Raw genomic sequence first — 27,038 nt, 5'->3', positions numbered from 1 at the left:
CGTCCGACTAGCCGCAGCAAGAGACCCGCCAGGAAAAAGTCGCACGGGGCCGTGACTCCTTCCGCTGCCCCCACCCCTACCACTTAAAGGTGCCGACCCCGCCCCGGGAGCCGCCCGAACACACGCGGGGAAACACCTCACGTGCACACCCGCGGGCGGGCCCGAGCCACACCCGGATCAGCCGCGTTTCTAGCGAAATCCCCGTCGTCGCAGACCATTTTCAAATACCTCGCTTACCAGCGACTTTCGCCTTTTTTCCTTTTTAAAAGCCCACGGCAATCAACATTAAAAATCTAGCTGCAAAAAAAGAAAAATCAAAGCTAACGCAGAATTCGGATTCAAACACGCCTCACAATCACGTACTACACACAAGACGACAAGCACTATCAACAACCAAACCATCGCAAGATTAAGAGGATCCTTCATAGTTCATGTCAGACGGGTAATGTGCCACAGTCGTAACAAGGTTGGAAGGAGGCACATATCACACAAGCGCGTGAACACCCAATCATCACGTTTATGAACTACAAAAGGATCAACGTGACTCATCGGCTAAGGAGCCCCGGGTACGACCCACTAACTTCACAGTAAGGGTGACAGATGTAGTGCCTATTTACTTAGACTTGATATAAAAAGTCCTGTACATTTTATCACGATCACCGATATTGCCTGATACTTCTTTTGTTTCTACCTCAGTAAGTGAAAACAGAAACCAAATAGCGATGCGGCAATTATCCATGCAAATATACTCTCCATAGCTCCACCCTCTCTTGAACCCGGGTCGCTATTGCTTTACGGTAGTACGTCGTGAAATGACGGAGCGTAGCCGCGGTAATGGCGGAAGCTAGCCTTGTGCTTTGCGGCAACGACGTTTGCTAAGTCGGATCCTGATAGGCGCAGGCGTGCCGGAAGGGCTGAAGGTAATGGTGGCCCTGTTAGTGTCACGCTTTAGAGATTTATTTCTCAGGCTCTTTAGGATTTTTTAGTTTTCTCTTCTTCTTTTTTTTTTTTTTGAGTCTTCAGAGAGGCAAGAGTAATTTCTCCCTTCCACTGTTGGGAATCTGAGCTTCTGTTACTCTCAGAGAACCCCCTTTCCCGCATCTTTTCCTTTATACCTTTACTCTTCTGCGGGCTAGACTCTCCCTCGGTCCTCCAAGACGTCTCGCCGGTTTATTTGATTTTAGTTCTGTTCTTTGAGAGAATCCCAGCCCCGGAGTTATCTTTCCTTCCCTCTTTAGCGGACCCCCGCTCGCCTCCATCCTCGTCTTCGGTCTGAGGCATGGAGCCTGACGGCTCTCGGGAATCCCCACCCCGGGAGGGCTCTTCCTTTCCTGGACAGTGGCCTTCCTCCGCCCTCGGACAGGTCTTCTCCCAGATCTTGCACCAGTTTGCCGGTCAGGAATCCCGACGGGGCAAGGCCAGAAATGCAGCTCTTCGGGAACTCAGTGCTGTACTAGATGCCAAAGAATGTGATCAGTTGTTTGCGGGGAGTGACACCTCGCTCCGTGGAATGCCCGAGATGCTGGGGCAGGTGGCAAAAGCCCTGGGGAAGTATGCAGCTCCTCCCGAGGGGCCGGAAGGGGGAGGTGATCGTCACTCCGAAGTGGCCGAGAAAGCGGCAGCAGTTGGGTTACTCTTCCTTAAGCTGTTGAGGAAAGTTGAGACCGCTAAGAATTCCTTGGTTTGCCCTGCATGGAAGGCAGGCCTCCGTCACTTGGCAGGACCCATCTATATTTTTGCCATCACACACAACTTGGAGCAACCATGGACCAGCCCAAAATCTCAGGGCGTCGCTGGACAGGTGCTCGCCTTGCTGCTTCAGGTTACTGATTGTGGTTCTGTGGCTGGATTCCTCCACGGAGAAAATGAAGATGAGAAAGGGAGATTTACTGCGGTCATGGGGCTTCTCAAACCCGATTTGAATAAGTGAGTACTCCTGCCGTAAGGGCCACCGACTTAAGCTTCAGACTAATGTTTTAGAAGGTTAGAGCTCAAAGGAGTCTTGTTTCTGCATCAGCGACATAAAGGTGTTGTAAGCCCAGAACGGTTGTGATTGTGATGACGTTAACTCGGTAGTGGCAAGTTCGACATTAGAACCCAGGTCTTCAGACTTGATTTTCTAGTGCTTTTTCCAGTCCTGACAACTGCCCTGAAATTGGAAGTTCAGTCCCATTTTTTAGACTTAACTTTCTTCAGTTAGGTGGGGTTGGGGATTCGGAGAAGATTTAAACTTCGAGAAGATTTAAACTTATGGTTTGAATTTAAACTTACGGATCTTGAAGCTCATCGCTACTTATTAGATATGGAAGCGTGTTTGGGATGAAAAAATAAAAGTCCTTTAGATTGCTGTTAGCTAAAGTATTTTCTGTGAGTTTCCACTTGCTACTTTGTACATTTGTGTTTGTGACCCTGGAGCGATGAGAAAAAAGTGAGTACATAACTGTCTTTTTACCAGGAATGTGGAGGTAAAAGGCTTAGTTTTGAGGATGTTTCTTGCTTCTTTTTATTGCTTCTGAATAGGACCAGTTTCATTATTTGCAATACAAAGATAACATTACCTGTTACACCGTATTTGAAGATTGGTTATGTGTGTAAACTCACTTTATAAGCTATAAATTGCTGTTTGAATATTGATTCATTTGCTCCCATGTGGTAATAATAATAATAATAGTGATACTGAAGACAATTCCTTTCTTCCTCTCTCCCTTCTCAACACTTTCTCACTGGAACCACCACCATCACCACAGATTCTTTACATAGCTGTGGTTATAACTGGCTACTTTTCATCGGATATTCTTTAGACCCAGAGCCCTGGGTGATAAATGTATTTAGTGTAAGTTCTGTACGTTATTTTGATCTAAATCTTAAAAATGTATGTTGTTAACATTGAGTTATCTTATGTGGAATGTATTTTTCTTTCAAGTATAAGAAAATATAGTTCGCTTGAACTGGACACCATGTCACTTAATGTGGTTTCACATTTCCATTTAGGGACTCCTGGAAGAGTAACCCAGCCACCAAACATGTTTTCTCATGGACTCTGCAAAAGGTCACTCGACCCTGGCTGAGCCAACATCTGGAAAGGGTACTTCCCCCGTCATTGCTCATCTCAGATGACTATCAAACCGAGAACAAAATCCTGGGTGTCCACTGCCTCCATCACATTGTGCTAAATGTGGTAAGTGGCCTCCGTTCTCCGTCATCTGTACCGATGATGCAGGCTGAGTCATCATGGCCATTCCTCGTTCATGACATCACTGCTCTACTGCTGCCCATGTTTATATCTTTTATTAACTGGCTTTCTTTTAATGCTGTCATGTGACTCTCAATTCACTAATTTAGATTTTTCTCTCTGTATTTTCCTCTGCCAGCCTAGTAGGTTGTATCTTATAGGTGATGTATATAAGAAACGTAGTCAGACTGAAACCATCGTCAGACTGAAGAACCAGACTTTGAGTCATTAACAACTGACTTTCAAGGAACAAAAAATTCAGAAGCTGAAAGGGATTATACCCAAATGTGCAATCTATTACTCAAGGAAACTGCTTTTTTTTTAAAACTGTATATTATGGAGCTTTTAAAAAACTGTATATTTTAAACTGTATATTATGGAGCTTTTAAAATATACACAGAAGTAGAGAGAGTGGTATAATGAATCCCATGTACCACGTTCAATCTCAAAAATTATCAACATTTTGCCAACCTCAGGAAGCTTTTAATTGGGTAATTTGTTTGATTGCAGCCAGCTGCTGATCTGCTGCAGTACAACAGGGCCCAAGTCCTATACCATGCCCTTTTCAACCACCTGTACACACGGGAGCACCACCTCATTCAGGTAATGGTAAGATTTGTTCATATCTCTGAGTCTGAGCTCTCAAATTTGAGTAGAAGGTGGCACTATGTGAATAAGAATACTTGGTACACATTTTACTCTTCTAGGAAGGTAAAGATGATAACTGAGAACCACTGACAAATTGAAAATATGGGGGTAGCAAATGACTAGAAAATGTCTCAATACCAAGAGACATCCACATTCCTGAGTCTCCACAGAAAAGCCAGTGTTTTATCTTCATCTGGGTCAATTATATATCACTTGGGGGCAGCTTTATGTCTGAAAAAGTTCTATTTTTTATTTTTAATTTTTTTTTAGTCTCACCAATTTATGAGCAAAAGAGAGATGGGTTCTTTTTCTGCTTTCCTTTTTCTTTATTTTCTCTTTTTGGCCACACAGCTTTCAGGGTATAGTTCCCCAACCAGGGATTGAACCCAAGCCCCCTGCAGTGGAAGCACCGAGTCCTAACCACTTGGCTGACCGGGAACTCCCAAAAATGTTCCATTTTTATTACTTTAAGTGTCTTTACTTCTGGGCTGCTTTTATATCAACACACACTCTGGGAACTCCTTGTATGTTGGGTTTTTTGTGTCATTTATTCTTTCATCCAGTAGACATTGAGTACCTACTGTGTGCCAGTAACCATTGTAGGTTCCAAGAATGAATGAGTCGGACAGGGTTTCTGACTTTAAGAAATCCTTTGGAGAGACATTTATGTAAATATATATACTGTATATGTAAATACAGTACAGAGTAATAGATCTATTAAAAGTTTTCTGTAAAGTGCAGTGGGTGTTGAACAGTAGGCAGCTAACGAGGTTTGGTGGTATTGGGGTGGTTTTAAGAGGATCGGGTAAGGAGGTGATATTTGCTTATAAAGGATGAATAAGAGTTTCAGGCATGGTATTTGGAATCACACCAGGACAGATGTAAACAATAGGGTCCTGGGCAGGCTGCGGGGCACAGCATCTGCTGTGAAGAGACCTTCAAGCTGGCGGAAGGTGGAGATCACCTTCCTCCCCACAGATACATCAGAAATACATCTACATGTGGAACAACTCCTACAGAACACCTACTGAACAGTGGCAGAAGACCTCAGACCTCCCCAAAGGCAAGAAACTCCCCATGTACCTGGGTAGGGCAAAAGAAAAAAGAAAAACAAGAGACAAAAGAATAGGGACGGGACCTGTACCAGTGGGAGGGAGCTGTGAAGGAGGAAAGGTTTCCACACAGTAGGAAGCCCCTTTGTGGGCGGAGACTGTGGGTGGCGGAGGGGGGACGCTTCAGAGCCACGGAGGAGAGCACAGCAACAGGGGGTGCGGAGGGCAAAACAGAGAGGTTCCCGCACAGAGGATCGGTGCCGACCGGCACTCACCAGCCCGAGAGTCTTGTCTGCTCACCCGGCGGGGTGGGTGGGGGCTGGGAGCTGAGGCTCGGGCTTTGGTCGGATCCCAGGGAGAGGGGGTTGGCTGCGTGAACACAGCCTGAAGGGTCTAGTGCACCACAACTAGCCGGGAGGGAGTCCGGGAAAAAGTCTGGACCTGCCTAAGAGGCAAGAGACCATTGTTTTGGGGTGCGTGAGGAGAAGGGATTCAGAGCACCGCCTAAATGAGCTCCAGGGACGGGTGCAAGCCGCGGCTATCAGTGCGGACCCCAGACACAGCATGAGATGCTAAGGCTGCTGCTGCAGCCACCAAGAAGCCAGCGTGCAAGCACAGGTCACTATCCACACCTCCCCTCCCAGGAGCCTGTGCAGCCTGCCACTACCAGGGTCCCGTGATCCGGGGACAACCTTCCTGGGAGAACACACAGCGTGCCCCAGGCTGTTGCAACGTCATGCTGGCCTCTGCCGCCGCAGGTTCGCCCCGCATCCGTACCCCTCCCTCCCCCTGGCCTGAGTGAGACAGAGCCCCCAAATCAGCTGTTCCTTCAACCCCGTACCGTCTGAGCGAAGAACAGATGCCATCAGGTGACCTACATGCAGAGGCGGGGCCAAATCCAAACCTGAGCCCCGGGAGCTGTGCGAACAAAGAAGAGAAAGGGAAATCTCTCCCAGCAGCCTCAGGAGCAGTGGATTAAAGCTCCATAGTCAACTCGAAGTACCCTGCATCTGGGGAATACCTGAATAGACAGCAAATCATCCCAAAATTGAGGTGGTGGACTTTGGGAGCAACTGTAGACTTGGGGTTTGCTTTCTGCATCTAATTTGTCTCTGGTTTTATGTTTATCTTAGTTTAGTATTTAGAGTTTATTATCACTGGTAGATTTGTTTATTGATTTGGTTACTCTCTTCCTTTTTTTTTTAATATATACATATATGTATACTTTTTGTCTTTTTCTCTTTTTGTGACTGTGCATGTATATGCTTCTCTGTGTGATTTTGTCTGTATAGCTTTGCTTTTACTATTTATCCTAGGGTTCTGTCTGTTTTTTCTTTTTTTTTTGGCGGTACGTGGGCCTCTCACTGTTGTGGCCTCTCCTGTTGCGGAGCACAGACTCCGGACATGCAGGCTCAGTGGCCATGACTCACGGGCCCAGCCACTCTGTGGCATGTGGGATCTTCCCAGACCAGGGCATGAACCCGTGTCCCCTACATTGGCAGGCGGACTCTCAACCACTGCGCCACCAGGGAAGCCCTTTTGTATAGTTTTTAATGCTTGTTATCATTGGTGGATTTGTTTTTTGGTTTGGTTGCTCTCTTCTTTCTTTTTTTTATTTTTAACAATTACAAATTTTTTTTATTTTGATTATTTTATTTTTCCTTCTTTCTTTATTTTTTTCTCCCTTTTCTTCTGAGCCATGTGGCTGACAGGGTCTTGGTGCTCTGGCTGGGTGTCAGGCCTGTGCCTCTGAGATGGGAGAGCCAAGTTTAGGACATTGGACCACCAGAGACCTCCTGGCCCCATGTAATATAAATCAGGGAGGGCTCTCCCAGAGATCTCCATCTCAACGCTAAGACCAAGCTCCACTCAACAACTAGCAAGCTACAGTGCTGGACATCCCATGCCAAACAACTAGCAAGACAGGAACACAGCCGCACCCATTAGCAGAGAGGCTGCCTAAAATCATACTAAGTTCACAGACACCCCAAAACACACCACCGGATGCGGTCCTGTCCACCAGAAAGACAAGATCCAGCCTCATCCACCAGAACACAGGCACCAGTCCCCTCCACCAGAAAGCCTACACAACCCACTGAACCAACCTTAGCCACTGGGGGCAGACACAAAAAACAATGGGAACTATGAAGCTGCAGCCTGCGAAAAGGAGACCCCAAACATGGTAAGTTAAGGAAAATGAGAAGACAGAGAAATACACAGCAGATGAAGGAGCAAGGTAAAAACCCACCAGACCAAACAAATGAAGAGGAAATAGGCAGTCTACCTGAAAAGAATTCAGAGTAAAGATGATCCAAAATCTTGGAAACAGAATGGAGAAAATACAAGAAACATTTAATAAGGACCTAGAAGAACTAAAGAACAAACAAACAGAGATGAACAACACAATAAATGAAATAAAAAATTCTCTAGAAGGAATCAATAGCAGAATAACTGAGGCAGAAGAAAGGATAAGTGACCTGGAAAATAAAATAGTGTAAATAACTACCGCAGAGCAGAATAAAGAAAAAAGAATGAAAAGAACTGAGGACAGTCTCAGAGACCTCTGGGACAATATTAAATGCACCAATGTTCGAATTATAGGGGTCCTAGAAGAAGAGAAAAAAAAAGGACCGAGAAAATATTTGAAGAGATTATAGTTGAAAACTTCCCTAATATGGAGGGGAAATAGTCAAGTCCAGGAATTGCAGAGAGTCCCATACAGGATAAACCCAAGGAGAAACATGCCAAGACAGATATTAATCAAACTATCAAAAATTAAATACGAAGAAAAAATATTAAAAGCAGCAAGGGAAAACCAACAAATAATATAAAAGTGAATCCCCATAAGGTTAACAGCTGATCTTTCAGCAGAAACTGCAAGCCAGAAGGGAGTGGCAGGACATATTTAAACTGATGAAAGGGAAAAACCTACAACCAAGATTACCCAGCAAGGATCTCATTCAGATTCGATGGAGAAATTAAAACTTTTACAGACAAGCAAAAGCTAAGAGAATTCAGCACCACCAAACCAGCTTTACAACAAATGCTAAAGAAACTTCTCTAGGCAGGAAACACAAGAGAAGGAAAAGACCTACAATAACAAACCCAAAACAATTAAGAAAATGGTAATAGGAACATACATATTGATAACTAACTTAAATGTATATGGATTAAATGATCCAACCAAAAGACATAGACTGGCTGAATGGATACAAAAACAAGACCCACATATATGCTGTCTACAAGAGACCCACTTCAGACCTAGGGACACATACAGACTGAAAGTGAGGGGATGGAAAAAGATATTCCATGCAAATGGAAATCAAAAGAAAGCTGGAGTAGCAATTCTCATATCAGACAAAATAGACTTTAAAATAAAGACTATTACAAGAGACAAAGAAGGACACTACATAATGATCAAGGGATCAACCCCAGAAGAAGATATAACAATTGTAAGTATTTATGCACCCAACATAGGAGCACCTCGATACATAAGGCAAATGCTAACAGCCTTAACGGGGAAATTGACAGTAACACAATAATAGTAGGGGACTTTAACACCCCACTTTCACCAATGGACAGATCATCCAAAATGAAAATAAATAAGGAAACACAAGCTTTAAATGATACATTAAGTAAGATGGATTTAATTGATATTTGTAGGACATTCCATCCAAAAACAACAGAATAAATTTTCTTCTCAGGTGCTCATGGAACATTCTCCAGGATAGATCATATTTCGGGTCACAAATCAAGCCTTGGTAAATTTAAGAAAATTGAAATCATATCAAGTATCTTTTCCGACCACAACGCTATGAGACTAGATATCAATTACAGGAAAAAATCTATAAAAAATACAAACACATGGAAACTAAACAATACATTACTAAATAACCAAGAGATTACTGAAGAAATCAAAGAGGAAGCCAAAAAATACCTAGAAACAAATGACAATGAAAACATGACGACTCAGAACCTATGGGATGCAGCAAAAGCAGTTTGAGGAGGGAAGTTTATAGCAATACAGTCCTACCTCAAGAAACAAGAAAAATCTCAAACAACCTAAACTTACAGCTAAAGCAGTTAGAGAAAGAAGAAGGAAAAAACCCCAAAGTTAGTACAAGGAAAGAAATCGTAAAGATCAGATCAGAAATAAATGAAAAAGAAATGCAGGAAACAATAGCAAAGATCAATAAAACTAAAAGCTGGTTCTTTGAGAAGATAAACAAAATTGATAAACCATTAGCCAGACTCATCAAGAAAAAAAGGGAGAAGACGCAAATCGATAGAATTAGAAATGAAAAAGGAGAAGCAACAACTGACACTGCAGAAACACAAAGGATCATGAGATATACTACAAGCAACTGTATGCCAATAAAATGACAACCTGGAAGAAATAGACAAATTCTTAGAAAAGCACAACCTTCTGAGACTGAACCAGGAAGAAACAGAAAATATAAACAGACCAATCACAAGCACTGAAATTGATACTGTGATTAAAAATCTTCCAACAAACAAAAGCCCAGGGCCAGATGGCTTCACAGGCGAATTCTGTCAAACATTTAGAGAAGAGCTAGCACTTATCCTTCTCAAACTCTTCCAAAATTTAGCAGAGGGAGGAACACTCCCAAACTCATTCTACGAGGCCACCATCATCCTGATACCAAAACCAGACAAAGATGTCACACAAAAAATTACAGGCCAATATCACCGATGAACATAGATGCAGAAAACCTCAACAAAATAGTGGCAAACAGAATCCAACAACACATTAAAAAAAATTTTTAAAAAAGGATCATACACCATGATCAAGTGGGGTTTATCCCAGGAATGCAAGGATTCTTCAATACATGCAAATCAATCAATGTGATAAACCATATTGACAAATTGAAGGAGAAAAACCGTATCATCTCAATAGATGCAGAAAAAGCTTTTGACAAAATTCAACTCCCATTTATGATAACCCTCCAGAAAGTAGGTGTCAGGGGAACTAGCCTCAACATAATAAAGGCCATATATGACAAACCCACAGCCAACATTGTTCTCAATGGTGAAAAACTGAAACCATTTCCTCTAAGATCAGGAACAAGACAAGGTTATCCACTCACACCACTATTATTCAACATAGTTTTGGAAGTTTTAACCACAGCAATCAGAGAAGAAAAAGAAATAGAAGGAATCCAAATCGGAAAAGAAGTAAAACTGTTTGCAGATGACATGATACTATACACAGAGGATCCTAAAGATGCTACCAGAAAACTACTAGAGCTAATAATGAATGTGGTAAAGTAGCAAGATACAAAATCAATTCACAGAAATCTCTTGCATTCCTATACACTAATGATGAAAAATTTGAAAGAGAAATTAAGGAAACACTCCCATTTACCATTGCAACAGAAAGAATAAAATACCTAGGAATAAACCTACCTAAGGAGACAAAAGACCTGTATGCAGAAAACTATAAGACACTGATGAAAGAAATTAAAGATGATACAAACAGATGGAGAGATATACCATGTTCTTGAATTGGAACAATCAACATTGTGAAAATGACTATACTACCCAAAGCAATCTACAGATTCAATGCAATCCCTATTAAACTACCAATGGCATTTTTCACAGAACAAAAAATTTCACAATTTGTATGGAAACACAAAAGCCCCTGGATAGCCAAAGCAATCTTGAGAAAGAAAAACAGAGCTGGAGGAATCAGGTGCCCAGACTTCAGACTATACTACAAAGCTGCAGTAATCAAGACAGTATGGTACTGGCACAAAAACAGAAATATAGATCAATGGAACAGGATAGAAAGACCAGAGATAAACCCACACACATATGGTCACCTTATCTTTGATAAAGGAGGCAAGAATATACAGTGGAAAAAGACAGCCTCTTCAATAAGTGGTGCTGGGAAAACTGGATAGCTACTGTAAAAGAATGAAATTAGAACACTCCCAAACACCATATACAAAAATAAACTCAAAATGGATTAAAGACCTAAAGGTAAGGCCAGACACTATCAAACTCTTAGAGGAAACCATAGGCAGAACACTCTATATGACATAAATCACAGCAAGATCCTTTTTGACCCTAGTGAAATGGAAATAAAAACAAAAATAAACAAGTGGGACCTAATGAAACTTAAAAGCTTTTGCAGAGCAAAGGAAACCATGAAGAAGATGAAAAGACAACCCTCAGGATGGGAAAAAATATTTTCAAATGAAGCAACTGGGAAAAAGGATTTAATCCTTACCAAAGGGTTAAACTCCAAAATATACAAGCAGCTTATGCAGCTCAATATGCAAAGAACAAACAATCCAATCCAAAATGGGCAGAAGACCTAAATAGACATTTTTCCAAAGAAGATATACAGATTGCCAACAAACACAAGAAAGGGTACTCAACATCACTAATCATTAGAGAAATGCAAGTCAAAACTACAATGAGGTATCACCTCACACCAGTCAGAATGGCCATTATAAAAAAACCTACAAACAATAAATGCTGGAGAGGATGTGGAGAAAAGGGAACCTCTTGCACTGTTGGTGGGAATGTAAATTGATACAGCCACTATGGAGAACAGTGTGGAGGTTCCTTAAAAAACTAAAAATAGAACTACCATACGACCCAGCAATCCCACTACTGGGCATATACCCTGAGAAAACCATAATTCAAAAAGAGTCATGTACCACAATTTCATTGCAGCTCTATTTACAATAGCCAGGACATGGAAGCAACTTAAGTGTCCATCAACAGATGAATGGATAAAGAAGATGTGGCACATATATACAATGGAATATTACTCAGCCATAAAAAGAAACTAAATTGAATTTTTTGTAGTGAGGTCGATGGACCTAGAGTCTGTCATACAGAGTGAAGTAAGTCAGAAGGAGTGAAGTAAGTCAGAAAGAGTGAAACAAATACCATATGCTAACACATATATATGGAACCTAAAAAAAGAAAAAGGTTCTGAAGAACCTAGTGGCAGGACAGCAATAAAGACGCAGACGTATAGAATGGACTTGAGGACGCAGGGAGGGGGAAGGGTAAGCTGGGATGAAGTGAGAGACTGGCATGGACACATATACACTACCAAATGTAAAACAGATAGCTAGTGGGAAGCAGCCGCATAGCACAGGGAGATCAGCTCGGTGCTTTGTGACCACCTAGAGGGGAGGGATAGGGAGGGTGGGAGGGAGACGCAAGAGTGAGGGGATATGGGGATATATTTATACATATAGCTGATTCACTTTATTATATAGCAGCAACTAACACAACAATATAAAGCAATTATACTGCAATAAAGATGTTAAAAAAAAAGTTTCAACTATGGGGGGTGTGCAGAGAACATTCTGAAGACAGAAGAAACAAGTTATATAAAATCAGAGGTCGAAATTACCTTGTTTCTTATTTTATGCCTAGTCTCCCTCCTCCCACCTCAGTCTGTCACCTTTCTTTTTTAAATACTATTTTTGGTTTTGAGAACCCAGGCTGTGCTAACAGCCAGAAAGGTGTTAGGGCTCTTGAGATGGTGATTTAAGGAAAAAAAAAAAGGAAAAAGGAAAAAAGACATAAAAGAAAGAACAAAGATCCCGGGAGAGCTAAAAGGGAGTGCCTAGACATTGAAATTTCAGATAGGGCTGTCGAAGTGGATACAAATAGGATCATCTGAGAATCTGTTTGGGAGTGGTTTTATTGTAAATACTTGTAAATATCATTTAGACTCAGGAATTTACTGACAGTAGACTTAGACTCCTAAGTTTTGGATTAAAGTCTTAGCTCTGCTATTCTTCCAATTTTATAGATTAGCAAAGAATTATCCTGAGAAGGTATTAACTTGAGACGGTCCGATGGAGATAAAAGAATGTAAAAAATGTTTGAAAATGTAAAGTAATATACATTTAACTTATTACTAGACTGTTTTAGAATTCTATGACATGGACCCCAAGGATGGTAGATTAGTGGAAGTTGCTAGAAAAATCTGTGTGTTGTGAATACAAATTCATTTACTACAGTTCCTTTCTATTACTTCCTCCTAGGCTGTGCTCCTGTGTCTGCTGGATTTATTCCCCATCCTGGAGAAAGCCCTGCACTGGAAGGGAGATGCAGCCCGACCCACCACACACTGTGACGAGGTCCTGCAGCTGATCCTGATGCACATGGAGCCCGAGCACCGCCTTCTCTTACGCAGGACTTACGCAAGAAACCTACCGGCTTTCGTGAAGAGGTGAGTCCCAGGGCAGCTGGGCGTGGCCATACTCAACTTCAACTTCACTCTTTGGAGTCACATTTTCTCTGTCATTTTTAGGTTGGGGATCTTAACTGTCCGGCACTTGAAGAGGCTGGATCGAGTCATCATTGGTTATCTGGAGGTTTATGATGGACCCGAGGAGGAGGCTAGATTGAAGATATTGGAAGCCCTAAAACTTCTCATGCAGTATACTTGGCCCAGGTATGACAGCCAGCAGACAGGTGTGCTAAGAGGGGCAAAACTCAGCCGATACTCCCTTCAGAACTTGCCCAGGTGTACATTCAGTACAAAGTATTAAGGACGTGCCATATATTTGAATACCTCCTGCTTTTCCATACCAATTGGATTTTGAACTGTGAAAGTGGCATTGAAGATATAATATAGTCAGTTCCTTCAGGTGTACATTTCTCTGGATTTATAATGCATATTAGAATTTTAAAGGCCATTTAGCAGTGCTACAGTAGACGTACTTAACTTTGTTCACCATAATGTTTCTTAAATCTGATAGAGAATGGAGCACTCATAGCACATCACTGAACATCTGTGGTAATCAGAATACTGATCTGGGATATATTTGCTTAGCATTCCAACTCTGGCTCGAGGTAGGTGTCCCCAACAGCAAGCTGGAACCCAAACATGTTGGGTCTGCAGAAGGCTCTCTTGCATGAAATGTTTAATTCAGCGAGAGTCCAGTGCCTCAGCAACACGTGCATGTCTCTGTTCTGAGCCGTATTCTCTCATCTCCTCATAATGTACCCCACAGTCACATTTGTAATGAGGTTGCATTTATTTGCTTACTGTCTTTCTCCTCTACTGAACTAGAAGCTCCAGGAGGATGGAAGACTGAGCACTTTAGTACACTGAGAACTCCAGAACTTACTCAGAACCTGGTATTAAGTACACAGATATTTTTAAAGTGACTGGAATAGATGCATGAATGAAATTGAATCAGACTAATACTGTCCAAGTAGAAGAGGTCAGCAAGCAAAGGTAGAGGTCAGAAAATGAATGTCAATTATGGAGGGGCCGGGGCCTGGGGAGTGGGAAACAGCAAATTGTGTGTTGAGTGATGACAGGTGGAGGGCTGAGCAGCACACAAGTTACAGGAAAACACTTAATGTTTTTTAGATCAAGATGAGGGATGGAAACTTTTCTTCTCCCAGTCACATTTCTGCCCAGAAGTATAGTTTATTTATATTTTCACACTACAAGTTAAATTATTTTTCAGCTTCCTTAAGGCTTTTTAGTTTCTTTTTTATTGTGGTTAAAAAATACATAAAATTTACCATTTTAAAGTGTACAATTCAGTGGCATTAAGTGCATTTACAATTTTGTGTAATCATTATCATAAAAACTTTTAGAAACACTAAGTAGAAGTAAATAGACTGGGCCTAACTGGTGGTAATCTAGGATCTAGAAATATAGTGACAGAAAACTCAAATTGACACGTAAGTCTCAAAAGCCAAGCTTATTTCCCTCCTGTATTTTTAATCTCCAGGCCTAAGACCGCATCAAAGCTAAAGAACTATGGACCATTTCCTGTTCTCTGGTCAAAAGTATAGGCCCCTGGTAAGGGAGGTCCCAGTTCTCCCTTTTCAGGAGGGGCTGTTTGCTTACGGTAGGACCATGCTTATGGAGGGAAACTAGGTATTCCTGGGCAGGCCAGAATGTCAGTGTGTATGGGCAGCATGCTGTAGAAAAAACCAAGGGCCTTAAAGTTCAGAAATCTGGAGTCTGGTCTCTAGTTCTGCTTCCAGCTCTGTGGTCTTAAATTTTGACTTCAGTTCCTTCATTTATGAAATGAGGGTTTTCTACTAGATGGCCTTTGAAGTCTCTTTCAGTTTTAATATCCTGATTCGGAGTCTGAACATCATTTTTCTTCTTGATTCCAGAGTTCCCTGTAGACTTGTGGTCTTACTGAAGGCTCTCTTGAAACTGATATGTGATGTAGCAAGGGATTCAAGCCTCACACCCGAATCTGTTAAGAGTGCCTTGTTAGAAGAGGCCACAGACTGCCTGATTCTCCTGGACCGCTGCTCTGAAGGACAGGTGAAGGTAAGGGACAGTCTGCGACTTGGCGTCTAATAGGCTTCTTCATCCTCAGGTAATTCCTGTGATTCTAATTTACATTTAAGTGCCTGACCAAGTCTGTAAATGAACGTGGGGGCTTCGAGTCTCTACCTCTGAGCCTTCTAGCCTTCAATGGAGTTTGATTAATACCTTATTCTTCCTTTAAAGCTATTCAGAACTGTTTAGACCAAAAGGCAAGAGGATCAGTGGATGTTTCTGGAGCCAGGACAGAGAATGGGCAAAAGGATCATGATCGAGAAATTTAAGTTCTGTTCTAGTGGTCTGAATGAAAAAAAAAAAACAGGTTGAAATAATGGGCTATAAACTACCAAGGAGTAATAATTTAGGTAGAGTAAGCAATTCAGTTACCAGAAACGTTTCCAGTTTTTCAGAGGCAACTGTGTTTTCCACATGCTTACTTATCCACGTGGGAATTCTTCCTTTGGTCTCATACTCCACAGAAGTTAACTTCTCAAAGCCATAGCATACAATAGCTGTGTGTCCACGTATACATAATTTATAAATTACTGTCTCATTTCTTACCCCATTTAGAAATCAATTGAAAGTTATAAGGCAAAATGAAAAGAAATTCATATCCTAAAAATATTTAGGGGTAGCATGGTTTATTCAAATTATTTCATCTTGGCTTTTTAATCTTGGGCACTTTTCAAGCCCTAGATTTAATCTGATTCACCCTGACTGGTAGTAAGCTACTTCTCTGTGCTCCAGTAGGACATTTCCGTTTCTAAAGTTACACCTGTTCTGTGAACTGTGCCCTAGTGTCATCCGTCCTTCCTTCTTTGAGTATGGTACCAAGAAAGAACCACCAAGGTAAAAGGAAAACACGTATCAAACAAACAAACAAACAAAAAACACACTGTTTGGTTTTATGTTTCAGGGTCTCCTGGCTAAAATTCCCCAAAGCTGTGAAGACAGTAAGGTGGGGAACTGTATCCGAAGAGTGCAGCAGGTTTCTGAAGGAGCTCCCTACAATGCAACTTAAGACTTGTATTACTTTCCTGAAGAGGAAAAGATTTTCTTTCTGTTCCAATTGTTTTAAATGGAATCATTTCAGGAAAAAGGTATATTTATATTAAACATTATAACTTAGATCTTCTTTTTCCGTCTTTCCTTTTTACTCCCATAGAAGTAGGGAAAAGAAAACATGAAAAAATTGAAGTCTGGACATTTCTAAATAAAGGGGGGAGGGGGAGGAATGCAGGGGGAGGATACCAAGGAAACGGGTGGGTAGCATTTAAAATTTAGAAATATTTACACCCACAAACTCATCTGTTACGTTTCTTGGGCTCAAGCTGTTACTCCAGCACACGTAACAATGCTATAAAAATACTCTGTTCACAATTTAGGCTTTTCTCCACTCCCTCCCATATTTTTTGCCCCACAGAAGTAGCATAAATATTAAAAACACAAATATTGTGTTAAAAACAAGATAAAGAGCAAAACCCAGAAGTGTGTATGTGTTTAAGATAAAAAAAAAAGGGAAGAAGTTCAAAATGTCCAGTCCTGTTTATAAACGTCTGAAGGGAAATCACGTGGTTTTGGCCTTGGCCTCGGGCTCTGTCTCCAGCTCGTACTCTATCTCTACGTATGCTTTTTTCCTCCTCAAAGGTCCTTTCAAGGGTGCTTTGCCTTTGTGTTTAGTGTCAACGGCCTTTTCTTCTTCCTCACTGGAGGATTTATCATCCTCATCTTCATCACCGCTGGCGTCCAGTTTATCCATGTCCTAATGTGGGGAGGGAAAAAAATAGGAAAGACGCTAGATTCATTCCCCAAACTGCCTATTTAGAACTAAAACTAGAGAATTTATCTGCTCTGTGTGACCAGAACTCCCCTCCCCCTTTTTTGTCTGAAGCCAAAGGACAGATTTTTACCCATGAACCTCACCTCAAAATCACTTATGTCACTCTCATCAACTTCATCATCTTCCACAAACTCTCTTTTTCCCACATCCTAAAATAAAATGTAACTATTATGTTCAAGATACATAATGAAAATTCAGCTTAGACATCTGGTTTTATTCTTTGATAAGTGCATCAATAACATAAACAGAATGAGAGTCTACTTACTAGGCAAGCAAAATCAACTTATTTCCAAGTTTAATACTTCTGAATTTAAAACACTTCAGGGATATCAATTCTCATGCCTGATTTAAATCATTAGAGATAAAACATCCTCATTTTAAATGGTTAAAATCAATATACAGTACAAGAGCAAACAATTCTTTGCACATTCAACAAAAAGTATTAATTTCAAATATTAAAAAATAGTTTACTACTAGGAAAAGTTACACCTGTGTACCTGTGTTAGTCTATTGTGAATCTACTTGTTAAATTTGCCCTTTACCTAAAAATACTATCATTTAAGTACTTCCCCTATATTAACAGTAAAATTAAGCCCCTTGTAAATTTCAGTAGGTTGCTTAATGTTATATTCCCTCAGCTAATAAGGACCCTTCATTTGTCATCTTGCAGGAAAAATTTTAGAATGCTAATAAATAAGATCAAATTGTCAATGCATAAATAGTTTGTTGGCTGAACCTGGAGAACAAAGCAGCCACTTCTGAACCAAATTAATCAAAAATGATAGGAAAAAATAACCAAATATCTATTTTGGTTAGGGAAATGAAAATGATATTCTCTCTCAATTACATAAAAATAGATCTCATCGGACTGGTGGCGCAGTGGTTAAGAGTCCGCCTGCCAATGCAGGGGACACGGGTTCGAGCCCTGGTCTGGGAGGATCCTACATGCAGCAGAGCGGCTGGGCCCGTGCGCTGCAACTACTGAGCCTACGCGCTAGAGCCTGCAAGCCACGACTACTGAAGTCTGTGAGCCCAGGGCCCGTGCTCCGCAACGGGAGAAGCCACCGCAATGAGAAGCCTGCACACTGCGACAAAGAGTAGCCACCCACTTACCACAACTAGAGAAAGCCCGTGCACAGCAACGAAGACACAACACAGCCAAAAATAAATAAATAAGTAAATTAAAAAAAAAAAAAAAGATCTCATCCCATAGATTACTGCTTGACAAAGCAAAAACACAAAGCTTACTTTATCTTCTTCATCATCTTTTTCCTCAGCATCTGAAGAGCCACTGTCTGCCTCCTGCTGTTCCAGGGCCTTGTCGAAGGCATGGATGGGGAAGTTGTAGATGTCGCCATACTAAAGAACATACACGTGGGTCAGCTTTAACCACATTTGGATCTTATGCTTGAAGTCCACTGTCCAACAAGTATATTATTTTCCTCAGTGATCAAACAAGAATAATTAGTAATATTACTATATTATTGTCAGGCCTAGAGCCAGCAGTGTCTTTCAAAAACCCATATTTGACATTTAAATAATCAGCAATTAATACCAAACAGGCACCTTCTATGAAGGATGGATACCAGATCACTTAAAACTTAATAGTCTATAAAACCCATGGATTGGAACAAATGTAATTTTGCTGATAAAGGGGAAATAGTAGGAAAAAGTAAGTTTTATTCATGTTGTTTCTGTAAATGACATAAATTTTTCAAAAGACAATAAAAATTCATTTTAAAGAACCTTAAAACTCTAGGATGAATAGGCAGGAGGATCGAAACTGTACGGCTTTTATAGAGAGATCTGGAGTTGTTGTGTTTGGGAGGGGGAGTTGGGAATAATGGCAAAAAAGGAAAGGTCTCTCTACTGAAGTATCAAGAGTAACTAAAGTATTTTATGTGCTTGATCAGGAAACTAAAATGAGGAAGCCAGGCCCTATATGATATCTATTTTATTCCAGTAATAAAATCAAGGTGAAGATCTTTCTAGCATCCTTAAAAATAAAACACATTTCCCACTATTCCTACATTTCCTAGCATATTACCACCTAAAAAATAAAATCTGTACCCCAAAGTTCCTAGCTTTCTCACCGTATCTTGTTTCAGTCTCTCCAGCAATTCCTTTTCGATGGCGTTGTCCAGCTGAGCAGCTATTAATGCCTTTTCCTGTAAGAGAAAAAGAGCAAACCCATTTACTTCATTAGACTCATTTTTCAGCCTGTAGAAGTGGGAGAAATCAAGTTTTTATGTGAAAGATGTAATCCCCTTTTCCCTCTTACTGTAATAGGAACTTCTGCCTGTCCAACCAGATATATGTATCTTTAAAAAAATCCTATGGTTTTATGAATAGATTTTTTAAAATAGTTTGATCATTTATTTTTATTTTTTTAAATTTATTTATTTGGTTGCACCGGGTCTTAGTTGCGGCTCGTGGGCTCCATGGTTGTGGCATGCATGTGGGATCTAGTTCCTGGACCAGGGATCAAACCTGGGCTCCCTGCATTGGGAGCATGGAGTCTTAACCACCGCGCCACCAGGGAGGTCCCTTACGAATAGATTTCTAAATTAAATTCTACAAATTCTTTGACAGATACACAAAGCAAGTAGGTCTACATACATTTAAGTGTCTCAGAAAATTAGAAGTCCTGAAGCAGACTCCATAAAAGCTGCGAAAAGGAAACAGAGACCTTCACCCATTTATGCTTTCTAAAACGGTGTTAGATTCCATGTGATAGATAGAAAGTAGATCAAAAAATCTCTTCAGTGGTCTTTTGTAGGAAATGATACATGGTATCAACCTTTACACAAACAAAACATAAAAATGTAACCTCAATCTGCCTTTCTTGCCAAAGACTGTGCATTAATTTGAGAGTAAAAATCATAGAGAATGTTAGTGTTACACACTGAAGCTATGTTAGGATGAACAATGCACAGGATCAATTACAAGGCAGGGAGACTGGGAGCACACAGAGCAGTTAGAAGGTTACTGTGATCTACATTTTTCTCTAAAGCGGGTGCTCACACCTCAGGGGTGATCCACTGAGATGTAGCAAGCAAATACTCAAAACTTTTTTGTATATTTTTTTCTTTAAGATATTAACTATTACACATTTTTATGCACACTCACATAGCTGCCTTGACTCTGTCCATAAAGGAAATAGTTGTGTGTCACATTACAGTGAGCAAGATATGCCAAGGGAAAAAATACTGCACAAGAGTTTGAAAGTGGTGGCCTCACTCCTTTATTCAGATTATTGCAGCCTATAGCTATTTGCTTGGTTAAGTGGATTTACAGATGATACTGAATACTTTGCAATAAGATAGGGAGTAGTAGTTTTAAAGATGTATGCTGGTTATTTAATGATTTAGTACTTTAAAAAGAGTTGTAGAACTTAAAGAACCATGCATTTTTCACAAAGAGAAAAATGTTCCAGATTTGTCAACCTTTTCTAAGATGACAGATGGCTGTCAGCAGTATGTAACGTAGCAGAAGTTTTTTTGTTTGTTTTTATTTTTGGCTGTGTTGGGTCTTCGTTGCTACACGCGGGCCTTCTTTAGTTGTGGTGAGCGGGGGCTACTGTTCATTGCAGTGCGCGGGCTTCTCATTGCAGTGGCTTCTCTTGTTGCAGAGCACGGGCTCTAGGCGCACGGGCTTCAGTAATTGTGGCTCGCAGGCTCTAGAGCACAGGCTCAGTAGTTGTGGCGCACGGGCTTAGTTCCTCCGCTACATGTGGGATCTTCCCAGACCAGGGTTCGAACCCGTGTCCCCTGCATTGGCAGGCGGATTCTTAACCACTGCGCCACCAGGGAAGCCTCTGTAGCAGAAGTTTTAAAAAATAAATACACTCACTGTTCTTTCAAAGGAAAGGCAATATTTTAACAGTGAGTTTGAAAGAATTGTTTTTCCAAAAAAACCTTGTTCTGTGGCTAGAACATTTAAAAAAGTGATTACATCTATATGTGACATTGCTGAAAACGTGTCTTCTATAAAAGCTGCAATCACACACTTAAAAAATTTGGAAACGCCATTTCCTAACCCATTTAAAAATCTTCCAAATCTATTTCAGAGGGCTTCAAACTTATTTGGTAAAAATAGAAAATTTTAATTTCTTCTGAAAGGTTTGCAAGAATGCCTGTTTTGACTCAGGGAGGATGAAAACTCACTAGCCAGATTTAAACAAAAATGTCTGTATAATTGGTGGTGGAGAATGAAAAATGAACAGCAAGTACTAAATGCAGGCACTCAAAAATGCCCTCCTGGGCTTTCCTGGTGGTGCAGTGGTTGAGAGTCTGCCTGCCAATGCGGGGGACATGGGTTCGTGCCCCAGTCCGGGAGGATCCCACATGCCGCGGAGCGGCTGGGCCCGTGAGCCATGGCCGCTGAGCCTGCGTGTCCGGAGCCTGTGCTCCGCAACGGGAGAGGCCACAGCAGTGAGAGGCCTGCGTACCGCAAAAAAAAAAAAAAAAAAAAGGCCCTCCTTTCTCTCTGTCTCTGAGCTCTCTATCACTTATAACAGCGCTTAAAGGCAAATTTACACTGCTGAGAACCAAACCTTCACTTCACTACATCACAAACTTTTACTTGTAATACACCTATTGGTGCAAATATACATGTATAATAACATTTACAAGTAATATATTGGGGAGCATATGTTCAAAAATTTTACTGATGGGGTGAGTGATCAAAAAAGTTTGGAGATTCAATCCTGGGTTTCGGCACCAAAAAAATAAGTTTGGAGATGAATGATATAACAGGTTTGAGATACAGAACTCTATGTGATTAATGGAAACAAAAGCATCAAGATTATTAAAGCTATTCCTTGATAGGATATGACAAATTATGAGGTAAATGTCTGTTGGTGGAAGGATGGTAAGCAAAGCAAATAGCTAGAATTACTGAAAATGTGAACTTGTCAGGAAAAGCTAATTTCTGGGTCTTAAAAGCATAAGAGTACTCAGCCTGAGTGAGGTCTCATGAGGTGGACTGGCAGACTGCTCTCTATGACACAGGCTGGAATTTCCTGACTAGATTCTCCATGGATAGCAAAATATTATCATCACTGTTCACTACTTCAGTAACAAAGCTGACAAGTTTACTTCAAAGAAACAAATAATCCCAATTAATCCCTATTAATCCCTTACCAGCAATTTCAGAACCCCAAAAACCCAGTTTAGATGCCTAATATGACCTGAACTGACATGAGGCTCCTTAAAAAAACATTTTTTAAATTCCATCTAGTGTGGATTCATCTAGTGAAACATTGTTATATTTCACTGCACAGCTACTAGTGTGTTTAATGAGAATGCTCAAAGCTGGCTGAGGGTAATATGTAAAACATAAGATTGGCAACATACCAGAATTCTAAATGTGACCTCAAGAATTTCAGACAAGGAGTTGTGGATCTCTATTTAAGGTATTTTTTCTGTTCTCCATTACACATACCCCCAAAGTACCCACATTTTAACCTGCCCTGAAAGTCATAATCTTCAGATATGGAATATCAGATAGCATATGCAACTAATACTGTTGTCCATAATCTAGGGCCCGAACGGTTCACAGACAGCAGTGACTGAATCGTTCTCATGAGACCTGACTACCTGACTACAGCCCTACCCTCAATGAAAATACAGAACCTACGATTATCAGAATAAGTTACCTCTCTTCTTTTTTCCCTCCGTTCCACCTTCTTACTCAAAGGAACAAGTTTCCTCCTACGGGAAATAAAACACATGATCAGAAACCCCAATTACATGTTCTACACGTTCCTTTAAAAAAAAAGATAGAAGAAAAAAAAGGATTGGAATTGATTTTGTAGGGCTCAGCTAAATATAGCAAGATTACATAAAATTTTCTAGATAGTTAATGCTACAAAACGTCAGGCATTTTTACATATATTTGACATTGTTCATATACATGGCTGTTTCAGGATGCCTTACAATGCTAAAGATTAATGCTTCCGCAAGATAAGAAAAAATAATTTTCTACAGAAGATTGACATCTCTAGCTTTCTCTGCAGGTCACAATGAATTAGGGCCTATCACTCCTTAAAGACGGCATGCAATTAATTCTGTGGATTTCATATCATTTAAAAAAGTAAGTTTTCAGTGAACCCACAGTAAAGTTCTTACACTCCATTTCACATTTTTAAGATCATTTTCAACTCCCTAATTTTAGGATTCCCTCAGAGTTAAAAAGACAATTTTCTGAAGCTGATAATCAAGTTGTAGTCTACTGTTTTTAAAATCCTGCAAAATTAAAGGGCACAACTTTAATCTGTGGTAAAGCTACTGCTGCTTAGCATGTCATAAAAAATTACCCAAAGTTGAACTTAACAGAAAACATTACTAGAGGTTTCACAATATCTCAGCTTCATAATAAGATGCATGGAAAGGTAATCTAAAAACAAATAAATGAACGATCAGTACTCACTGCCGCTTTAGTGTAAGTTTTCTAATTCGAATTAGGTACTGGGTGATCTTGGTGAATCTCTGCTTACATTTGTGTCGAATGAAACGGGGCCAGTAAATTAGATTTTCATCTATTTGCTCCAGTGCTTTCTCATAGTTTTTATGAAGCCGGACCTGTTAAACAGAAAGGAAGCTTGAAGGGCAAGGGTCATATTAAGTCTTCGCTGTTAACGACACTTATGGGGCCTAATAAGGACGGCTCCAAGAATTTAAGGTAGACGTGGTCAAGGAAGTGAGAAAAGCATGTGGCCTTTTTGTTCTTGATCAATGGTCGTCATGATTTTATGTCCTAAGTCTTACCCGTTCCCAGAGACGCCTAGGGAAAGCTGCTCGTTCTATAACCTTCATATACAAGTAGCACTGTCCTGCAGGATAAATAGTTTTATTATTATTTACGGAGAGACTAAAAAATATCCTTTTAAAAGCTGTTGAGTACTTCTCTTGGAAGTTAAAACCAAGGATTTACCTTTCTCTTCTTTGATAGTGGCATACTGACTGTTTGCCAGGGGACAGGACGACCGATTACACAGTCCAGTCAGGCTGTATTCATTTCTGCAAAAACTCTGAGTCTTGGTTCTAGAATGAGAGGAAAAGAGCAAAGATTATAAGATGGGATGCCAAGAGGGCAACTGACGGAATCTGCATCCAAGTTGAAAATCTAGACTCACCTTATTTTGAAGGAACAAAATTGCTTGTTTCCTAGTGTATCCCAGATAACCTGCAAGACAAAGTAGAAACCCATTTCAATTGCTCTTACCTAGCAGATGCCATATTAATCCAAGAGAACAATGCGCTAGGGCAGCACCCTGCTTTACTGAGGAAATGAGTCTTTGAAGAATGAGAGGACAAAGAAATGCTTTGTAAAATAGTCTGATTTATTTGTTTTTTACACAAATAACAGATTCTTGTAGGAAAAGTAAATACAAATTAGCAATAACCATAACCTTACTGCCCAGAGATACAATTTCGTAGTATTTTTTTTTTTTAGATGTTTGGGGTAGGAGTTTATTAGTTTATTTATTTATTTTTGCTGTGTTGGGTCTTCATTTCTGTGTGAGGGCTTTCTCTAGTTGTGGCAAGCAGGGGCCACTCTTCATCGTGGTGCGCGGGCCTCTCACTATCGCGGCCTCTCTTGTTGTAGAGCACAGGCTCCAGATGCGCAGGCTCAGTAGTTGTGGCTCACGGGCCTAGTTGCTCCGCGGGATGTGGGATCTTCCCAGACCAAGGCTCAAATCCGTGTCCCCTGCATTAGCAGGCAGATTCTCAACCACTGCACCACCAGGGAAGCCCCAATTTCGTAGTATTTTAATTTGTATATTATACCAACTAGCATGCCTACATGTATATTTTAAACAATATGAGATTATATATATAGTAGTGACTTTTTTTTTTTTTTTACTTAATGTGTTCATTATGCATCGTTATCACACACTACTAGATTTTTGGATATATGTACCACACATACCATGATTTTACCTCATTGACAAGGAAGATCCTCTGTTGCTATCCTCCACTAACTCATATGCTCTATATTCATTCAGCATTTACTGTACACTTAATACTTATGTAAGACACTGACATTTCAAAGTCCTGACACACAGGAGGCACTCAGGCACGTGCTGAATGAAGGAAGGTACAATCCTTAAAAGGTTTTTTCTTTCTAGCTACAGAAAAAGAGATGTAAACAAAGCATCACAAAGCAGCAATCTAAATGCCACAGGAGAGGTGTGTAATAGCATGAGCCTGTGAGTGAGCTGCCTGGAGGAAGTGGGAAAGGCTCTGAAGTAGTTAAAGGGAAAAACACAAAGAAGCATTAAAGAATGGAACAACTTTTTTGGAATTTTACAGGATGTGTGTTTGGCAGGGGATGGTGGGAAACAGGTAAGAGGAAATGAAACTGGAGAAGTAGGAGCTAATTCTGGTTTGTGGCTTTAAATATCATCACCAGGTTGATGACTCCCAAACTGTCATCTCCTGGTCAAACTTCTCTTCAGAGCACCAGATTTGTATATACATGCAGCTGCTTACTTGACATCTCCACTTGAATATCTAAAAGGCATCAAACACATTCACAGGTCCAAATGGAGCTCTCAATTCCACACCTCTCAAAAGAATACTGGGTTCCTTCCCTAGTCTTCCCCGCCTCCATAAATAAAACCACCACTGAACGGTTTGTTCAAATCTAAAAATCCCTTGATTTTTCCCTTCTTCATTTCATCCATAACCAAGTCTTGCCGGTTACAATGATAAAACAGATCTCTAATTCATCCATTTCTTTTCATGACCACTCCCACCTTAGTTGAAGCTACTTTCATCATGCTCTAGTCTCCTTGCTTTCATTCTTTCTGTCCTTCGAAAGCCTTTCACACAACTAGAGACATTTTCACAAACGTAAATCAGATGTCACTTCTCATTAAAAAAAGCCTTAAAACACCTCCTCCAAGACTCTACATGATCTTGTCCTGCAAAGATACCCAACTTCACTCCCTACCTTTCTTCCCTTGATTTCTATAACACAGTCACACTAATGTCCTTTACCACATTCCTTCTCTCTTACCTCCAGATCTTTGTATTTTACTGTTCTTACTGCCCAGATTGACTGCTTTTCCCTCAGCCCCCAGTGGCGGTTCCTTCTCATCTTTTAGATCTCGCCTCAGATACCTTCTATTCAGAGAAACCTTCCCTAATCAGCCCTATCCGCATCAACCCGATGTTTCTTTCATAGTAGTATTACACGGTTCAACTGTATTTAATTTGTTCACATGTTTACTGTCTCCCCCGCCAGAGCTACAGTAAAATAGAGGTCTTTTGCCTGGCTTAATAACAACCAAATCTCCAGTAATTACTCTTGGCACACTGTAGGCGCTTGAATATATCTCATACAAATAACTAAACGAATAAGTCTAGGATGCTTCCAAAATTTTGACGCGGGCAGAGAGTGGAGCAAACGTAAAAAAAACCTAACACAGGAAAAGCAGGTTGAAAACTACCGTGCACGTGGTTGAAAAGGATGCTTAAATTTGGTGTCTAAATTTCACCGTACCGTCCCCCAGGCCGCCACCCACCCCCTACCCCGCCGCCTCCCGAGTCCCCAGGGGACCATACGCAAAGTCCTTCCTTGCTAGGCACCAAGGCCTGGATACACCGACCCTGGGGGTTGAGGTGGCGGTGTCTTGACCCCTTAACCCCGAAGTGCCCGGGTAGACACGTGAGGGCCCCACGCTCGGAAATCAGGGCTCTGGAAGCCTCGCTTCCGGAGCCACCCTACGCTAATGGGCCAGCTGAGTAGGTGGCTTCTGAGTCTCCTAAAGCGAGCGAGACACACTTCATAAAACCCGGGTGGCAGCGCAACAAGACTCACATCATCTGACTGCATCTTGTCAGCGGTTCAGCGGGCTGAGCCTGGCCAGGACAGGGAAGCAACCATACTGCTTCCGGAGAATCACTTCCGGGAATCCCAGTCTCGCCTATCGCGAGAGTTCTGAGTTCTGCA

The 27,038-nt window shown here is 40.9% G+C and overlaps 2 protein-coding genes and 1 non-coding gene across 4 annotated transcripts; 1 reads left to right on the top strand and 2 right to left on the bottom strand.

Moving 5' to 3' along the window:
• Positions 1-432: 432 nt before the first annotated feature.
• On the bottom strand, positions 433-536 carry LOC113629009 (small nucleolar RNA U13). Its single transcript, XR_003436330.1, has one exon. It is a non-coding gene; the product is annotated as a small nucleolar RNA U13 (small nucleolar RNA).
• A 368-nt stretch (positions 537-904) lies between these two features.
• On the top strand, positions 905-18,465 carry TTI2 (TELO2 interacting protein 2). Of its 2 annotated transcripts, XR_003436273.1 has the most exons (8): positions 905-1,926; positions 2,992-3,178; positions 3,743-3,835; positions 12,972-13,159; positions 13,241-13,384; positions 15,076-15,238; positions 16,152-16,335; positions 18,353-18,465. XR_003436273.1 is itself a non-coding variant. In XM_027122804.1 (7 exons), exons 1-7 carry the CDS (start codon positions 1,280-1,282, stop codon positions 16,254-16,256), a joined length of 1,527 nt encoding a protein of 508 aa, XP_026978605.1. In that variant the 5' UTR covers positions 905-1,279; the 3' UTR covers positions 16,257-16,393. The 2 variants fall into 2 exon arrangements, 1 of the variants encoding a protein (XP_026978605.1); XM_027122804.1 differs by lacking the exon at positions 18,353-18,465 and having other exon boundaries at positions 16,152-16,393.
• Positions 16,717-27,006, bottom strand: MAK16 (MAK16 homolog). The gene is made up of 10 exons (XM_027122813.1): positions 26,907-27,006; positions 24,214-24,263; positions 24,012-24,121; positions 23,846-23,910; positions 23,508-23,659; positions 22,735-22,789; positions 19,169-19,243; positions 18,324-18,434; positions 17,159-17,224; positions 16,717-16,997 (listed from the first exon to the last, which is right to left on the bottom strand). Exons 1-10 carry the CDS (start codon positions 26,919-26,921, stop codon positions 16,803-16,805), a joined length of 894 nt encoding a protein of 297 aa, XP_026978614.1. The 5' UTR covers positions 26,922-27,006; the 3' UTR covers positions 16,717-16,802.
• Positions 27,007-27,038: the final 32 nt, after the last annotated feature.

This window comes from Aethalodelphis obliquidens, unplaced genomic scaffold (genome assembly GCF_003676395.1).
Source record: "Aethalodelphis obliquidens isolate GAN/ISIS:26980383/991018 unplaced genomic scaffold, ASM367639v1 scaffold25, whole genome shotgun sequence".
Lineage (NCBI taxonomy): Eukaryota > Metazoa > Chordata > Mammalia > Artiodactyla > Delphinidae > Aethalodelphis > Aethalodelphis obliquidens.
This window is presented reverse-complemented; position numbering and strand designations above follow the sequence as displayed.

Bases quoted from the DNA above. Each gene is read 5' to 3' on its own strand.
- TTI2 (XM_027122804.1), top strand. From the start codon at position 1,280: ATGGAGCCTGACGGCTCTCGGGAATCCCCACCCCGGGAGGGCTCTTCC. The intron at 3,836-12,971 runs GTAATGGTAAGA...ACTTCCTCCTAG, and splicing joins GGGAGCACCACCTCATTCAG to GCTGTGCTCCTGTGTCTGCT. The intron at 13,160-13,240 runs GTGAGTCCCAGG...TGTCATTTTTAG, and splicing joins CTACCGGCTTTCGTGAAGAG to GTTGGGGATCTTAACTGTCC.
- MAK16 (XM_027122813.1), bottom strand. The intron at 23,911-24,011 runs GTAAATCCTTGG...TTTATCCTGCAG, and splicing joins CACTATCAAAGAAGAGAAAG to GACAGTGCTACTTGTATATG. The intron at 19,244-22,734 runs GTAACTTATTCT...TTTCTCTTACAG, and splicing joins GGAGGGAAAAAAGAAGAGAG to GAAAAGGCATTAATAGCTGC.